This window comes from Mandrillus leucophaeus, unplaced genomic scaffold, assembly GCF_000951045.1.
Source record: "Mandrillus leucophaeus isolate KB7577 unplaced genomic scaffold, Mleu.le_1.0 Scaffold204, whole genome shotgun sequence".
NCBI classification, from domain to species: Eukaryota; Metazoa; Chordata; class Mammalia; order Primates; family Cercopithecidae; genus Mandrillus; species Mandrillus leucophaeus.
The window spans coordinates 2,854,216-2,860,215 of NW_012102077.1; the positions used below are offsets into that span (position 1 = coordinate 2,854,216).

Genomic DNA, 6,000 nt, shown 5'->3' on the forward strand with positions numbered 1-6,000 from the left:
ATGTCCTGAACATTCTAGACATTTTTACTGCTTCATATAAATGAGATTTTTTTTTTTTTTTTAATCTCACACCAAAGACGATCTTGTAAAAGATTTCTTTACCTGGCTCTAGGCAAATAAAAACTGATGATACGCTAAAATTGCAACAATTTATGGTTCACATATCAGGTCTAAAAAAGCATAAAAGAAGAAAGTGTCCAAAGAACACAGGTAGAAACAGCAGCAGGAGGGTTTTTGATTTGAAGAAAGAGAGTCAGTTTTGCCTGTAGGCCTGTGAGACAGTGGTTGTATAACCAAAGTAGAGAGTAGGGTTAGGTGGACACAGCTATATTTCTGGGTAAGGAGTAGGGTTAGGTGGACACAGCTGTATTTCTGGGCAAGATGAATTATATTCTATTCAGAAATGGGGAAAGACTAGATGCCCTTGAATCTACTTCTTTTCCCAAATTATTAGTTGATTTTTGAACCAGTAACAATAGATAAGAAGACATTAACTTTCAAGAAACTGGACAAGGCTGTCTTCTAAAATTAGACACAAACACAAATTAACACTAGGCTGTCCTACACCCGTGTAAAAAAGATGAGCCATCATCTCACTAGTTTCCATGTGCTTTGACAATCTGTACATAGATATAACGTAGAGGTTAAGGAGACAGACTCTGAAGTTAAGACTTTCAGGGTTCAAATCCTGGTTCTGTCACTTGTTAGCTGAGCAACTTTAGGTATTTAATTAATTAAACTACACCTCCATTTCCTCATTCCCTAATGGGGTCATTACAAGGGAAAAGAATAAATGTGGCTGGCACAGGCCGGGCGCGGTGGCGCAAGCTTGTAATCCCAGCACTTTGGGAGGCTGAGACGGGCAGATCACGAGGTCAGGAGATTGAGATCATCCTGGCTAACACGGTGAAACCCCGTCTCTACTAAAAAATACAAAAAACTAGCTGGGCGTGGTGGCGGGCGCCTGTAGTCCCAGCTACTCGGGAGGCTGAGGCAGGAGAATGGCGTAAACCCGGGAGGCGGAGCTTGCAGTGAGCCGAGATCCCGCCACTGCACTCCAGCCCGGGCAACACAGCGAGACTCCGTCTCAAAAAAAAACAAAAAAAAAAAAACCAAAAAACAAAAAAAGTGTGGCTGGCACAATGTCAGTGCAATAACATGTGTTTGTTATTATTCTGTTCATGGGTTTGCTAACCAAGTTCAGTTACTAGAAGTGCCTGTGAAAAGGGCTAAAATAAAAATGCCGTCATATTTTATTTGGGTTTCAAAGTTTTATGTTTATCTATTTTAAAAATGAAAGCAAGAAGTTCTACCTTCTTCTGCCAAGGAACAATGAAACTGTCCACTCAATGACTGTGGTTTCCATGAGAAAGTAAGTGGAAACAGATGTTTCTGAAAAATATAAAGCCATGCCGTACCTTTTGGTGTCACACACATAAAACTTTCCACCAGCCATCCCAGAGCCAGCTGCCAGCCTCCTGCAGCTGGAACCTGCCTGGGTGCCAGGACTCCCCAATTCGTTTTCTTCTCCTTTCCCCCCAGTTCACAAAATGCTAACCTTCTATGAAATCAGAGGCTGTGTAAGGACGGTGGTTGGGGCTGTTCTCGGCAGGATTGTTCAGGGTCTCCAAGGCCGATTCAATGGCTTCCACCAACTCATCCCGCTTGTCCTTCCTCACGGGCTTCTCCTCGGGGTGGCGGGTAAGGCCAGTCTCCAGCTGGTACACCTTCTGTAGAGTAAAGCTATCAAAAGGCACTGCTGCATACTCCGTGGCCAGTTTGACACCAGCGTGCACCTCTGCCTTGTCCACCTGTGAGTGCAGGAAGGCCAGGAGGTCGGCCTGGGTTTTCCCTGGGGGGCTCCTGTCTGGCCCCAGGCCAGCAGCATCGCTGGCTTGGTACTGCCCGTTCCTGAGCTGCTCACTCCTCTCCTGCAGCTCCTCCTTGAGCTGCGCGATCTGCCGCTTCAGGCTGCTCACGTAGTTGCGGTGCTGCTCCTCCCACTCCTGCAGGACGGCCTGGTACCCCTCCTTCCCTGTGGGGCTGTTGGCCCTGGGCAGTGCCAGCTGCTCGTCGTCACCTTTTGGGGTGCAGGCCAACATGTACAGGACAGAGATGGCACAGCAGAGGAGCACCAGCAAAACCACCACCCGGGAAATCCACGCAAGCAGCCCCCGGCGAACCATCATCATTCAGGAATCAGCCATGCGTCCAGAACCGGTGGCATCCCTGGAAGCCAGGGTCCCCACGGAAGGGCTTCCCTGGGCTAGACCACAGGAAGCACGCTTTTGGGGCCCCCGGAGCTGCTTGCATCCATTTCCTTCTAGAATGAGTTCTGTCTCTTGGAATTAACCACCATACAGAGCAGCTTCTCTACTTTTTTTAAAGGATGATCTTTCAGGCAGAAGCAATGACTTAAGTGAAATCTCCAAGTTTTCACCTTCATTCCCATCATAGCCTTCCTGATGTGCAGCCAACAGCAAGAGGGGACCTGGGAAGAAACACAAATGACAGCAACACTTAATCAAGACAACGACTCCATCATGCTCCCTATGGCAATCAATATCCAACAGATCTCCTGTGAGAGTTATGGAAAATGCCTATGATAGATGATTAAGTATTGTTAAATGTGTATAAATCAGAACACAAATGCACATCTGCAGTGTAATGCAAAAAAGCAACAAAGGACACAGAAAAAAGATTGAAAGGAAAATGGCAAAATGTGAACAATAATTCTCTCCAGATGGAAAGATTACGAGTCATCTTTCTGCTTCCATTTTTCTGTATCTTGTAATTTCTGCCTAGTGGCACACGTTCTGATGGTTAAAGGGAGAAAAGCAAAAATGTTAATGACATTGGAGTTGCCGGCAGGGGACTACTTGGCCAAAGCCTGTGCTGTGTTTGTTTGGCCCCTCCAAGTCTTATGCTGAAATGTGACCCCCAGTGTTGGGAGGTGGGGCCTGGTGGGAGGTGCCTGGATCATGGGGGTGGATCCCTCAGGCATGGCTTGGTGCCATTCTTGCTGGAGTGAGTTGGCACTCTTAGCTCCCATGAGAACTTGTTGAAAAGAGCCTGGCGCTTTGTCTCTCTCTATCCCCACTCCCTCGTGCTCCCACCATATAATGCCTGCTGCCTGTCACCTTCCACCGTGAGTGGAAGCAGCCTGAGGCTCTCATCAGAAGCAGATGCTGGCGCCATGCTTCCTGTACAGCCTGCGGAACTGCAAGCCAGATAAACCTCTTTTCTTTGTAAGTTACGTAGCTTCAGGTATTCCTTTAGAGCGGCAAGAACGAACTAAGCCTTCTAGCAGGTGTGGATGCAGCCAGGTGAGCCCACATGCATTCACCTGTGTGCACTCACTCAGAGCAGGCCTGAAAGGGGATCAACATGGTTCCAAGCTTTCTGCTGAGGAACTGGGGAAGCATCCAGAGGTTCAAATATACAAATAATAAATGTGGACAGTAACACATCCAGAAGGGATCAGGAGACAGTGGTTCCAGCTAACTCTTCGATTCTGCTTGCAGACAAGAGAAGATGAATTTATCATAGAAGAGATGAGGTTGGGAGAAGAAGAGAGATCAGAATCAGAAATACTGTCCTTTTGGGACCCAAATCCCAGTTATATCTCTGCTCCAGTGTCTGTGAGGAATTCTGTGTCCTGATCCTTCATAAGAAATACTCAGACAGGTCCCAGGACCTTTCACACACTCTGCACCTCAACTTTCAATCTCGATAAATGAGAAGCCAGTCTGACTGCCTTCTTCACTTCCCCCTGGGGTCACCCTTCCTCGTCCTCCACTCATCATGGACATTTCCACAGCACACTCCTTTTCAGATGTGCTCCTTCCTTAATCCCTTTTCCTTGTCTTCCTCTACCCATCTTAGCCAGAAAAACAAACAAACAAACAAAAAATGATTAATGCAAAATAGACCGAATAGAACTTCTTGTCTAGGAATATTTTAATGAAACCTTCCTAGATGCATCTTTCTTTTTTTCTTTTCTTTTCTTTTCTTTTTTTTTGGTGAGACAGAGTCTCGCTCTTTTGTCAGGCTGGAATGTAGTCGTGTGATCTTGGCTCACTGCAACCTCTGCCTCCCGGGTTCAAGCAATTCCCCTGCCTGAGCCTCCTGAGTAGCTGGGACTACAGGCACACATCACCATGCCCAGCTAATGTTTTTGTATTTTAGTAGAGATGAGGTTTCACCATGTTGGCCAGGATGGTCTCCATCTCCTAACCTCGTGATCCGCCCGCCTTGGCCTCCCAAAGTGCTGGGATTACAGGTGTGAGCCGCCGTGCCCGGCCCTCCTAGATGCATCTTTCTACATCACTTCACTCACAAACATGCTCCCTGAGGGTATCATGCTTTTGCCATTTCACAAAAACTTGTCACTTTAAGTAATCCTCGTAACTAAATTATTCTTTATACAGTCTTCACCCAACTCAGAAAGCCAGATTCTGGGCCAAAAATCATCTCATTTACTGGTAGCCTATCCCATTTACCAATGAGAAGAAGAGTCCAGCCCAGTCAATTCGCACATTCGGGACCCTTGGGAGAAAAGAAATGTTTCTCTCAAAGACAGAATGTTAACAACCTCCTTGACTTTACTTGAATATTCACTTGCTATGCACTATGTCTACACAACAATTCCTCTTCTATTACCGAGGAGATGTGCCTCTTAGTGATATCACTATGCTATCAAAATAGTTTATTTCTCAACTTTTCTGAGAAATTCAACACTTAACATTCTAATACTTCCTTTGGCCCAAGGATCCTCTCTACTGTAATTTAGAATAACACACAGTTATTAGTGCTAGGTTTAAAGTGCATGTTTAGCCCTGGAAGCCTTTTCCATCTGATGAAAATCTTGGGATTTGTATAATTACTATAATTCTGTGATTGAAAACAGCTCAGCTTTGGTGTTCAGGCACCTTGCTGTTTCTAATGAAGTCTCTCAGATAAACTCATTATATCCAAGTATTAAATTACCAGTGAAGACATGTTATCATGCTATTCTGCCACTTTCAAGACTCCTACTTTAAATACGTTGTCACTAAAGACAAAACAAGCAAATCAAAAACCAAAATTGGAATAGTCAACACATTTTGTTGTGTTCTCGAAACTTAAATTATGCACTTTTCTCTCTGAGTTTTCTAATAAAATTGTTGTATTTGCATAAAAGATGAAAATCATGTTGGTTAACTCTATGCCATTTGAAAACTAAATCTGTGATTTGAAAATTTAAAACTAGAATATCTTTTTGTTCTGTTCTATAATTTTCTTCAAGATCTAGTTTGGCTTTTGAAATTCACTAGTATAAATTTCAAAGTTATTTGGTATTCCACTCTTTGGAGAAAAGGAGCAAAAGTGGAAAAGACCGATTTTTAGGAAGAATGGGCATTTTTAATAGAAATAACAAAAAGCCATAAGAATTGCCACCAAGGAGGCAGTGATCAGTTTTTCCTTTGAAATGCCAGAAGTAGGTAACACGTGTCGGAAACAAAACTCCATTCTTTAACAGACAAAATATTTCTGAACCGTTCCAGCAATCTCATCTGTAATCAAAAGCTTCACAACTGGTTACACTGAAGAAGCTGGGAGTATCTGCTTCCTGAAGTCAGGAGAGGCTTTTGTCCTTCGGATTCTTGCTTCTATAAAGACTTCAGGCTTTTCCTTTGGTAGCACAAAACATCATTCTTAAAAGTGGGTGTTGGCCAGGCGCGGTGGCTCACACCTGTAATCCCAACACTGTGGGAGGCCAAGACGGGCAGATCACTTGAGGTCAGGAATTCAAGACCAGCCCGGCCAACATGGCAAAACCCCGCCTCTACTAAAAATACAAAAATTAGGCATGGTGGCACGTGCGGCGTGTAATCCTAGCTAATGTGGATGCCGAGGCACGAGAATTGCTTCAACCCGGGAGGCAGAGGTTGCAGTGAGCTGAGATTGCAACACTGCACTCCAGCCTGGACAACAGTGCAAGACTCTGTCTCAAAAAAA

At 44.7% G+C, this 6,000-nt stretch overlaps 1 protein-coding gene across 1 annotated transcript in view; it reads right to left on the bottom strand.

The window, feature by feature from the left end:
* The window catches only part of CSGALNACT1 (chondroitin sulfate N-acetylgalactosaminyltransferase 1), a 296,216-nt gene that overhangs the window by 102,714 nt on the left and 187,502 nt on the right, over nucleotides 1-6,000 (bottom strand). The window contains exon 4 of the mRNA XM_011979620.1: nucleotides 1,559-2,491. Coding sequence (XP_011835010.1) covers nucleotides 1,559-2,192 — 634 coding nt within the window. The 5' untranslated portion in view covers nucleotides 2,193-2,491. The remainder of the gene's footprint in view (nucleotides 1-1,558; nucleotides 2,492-6,000) is intronic.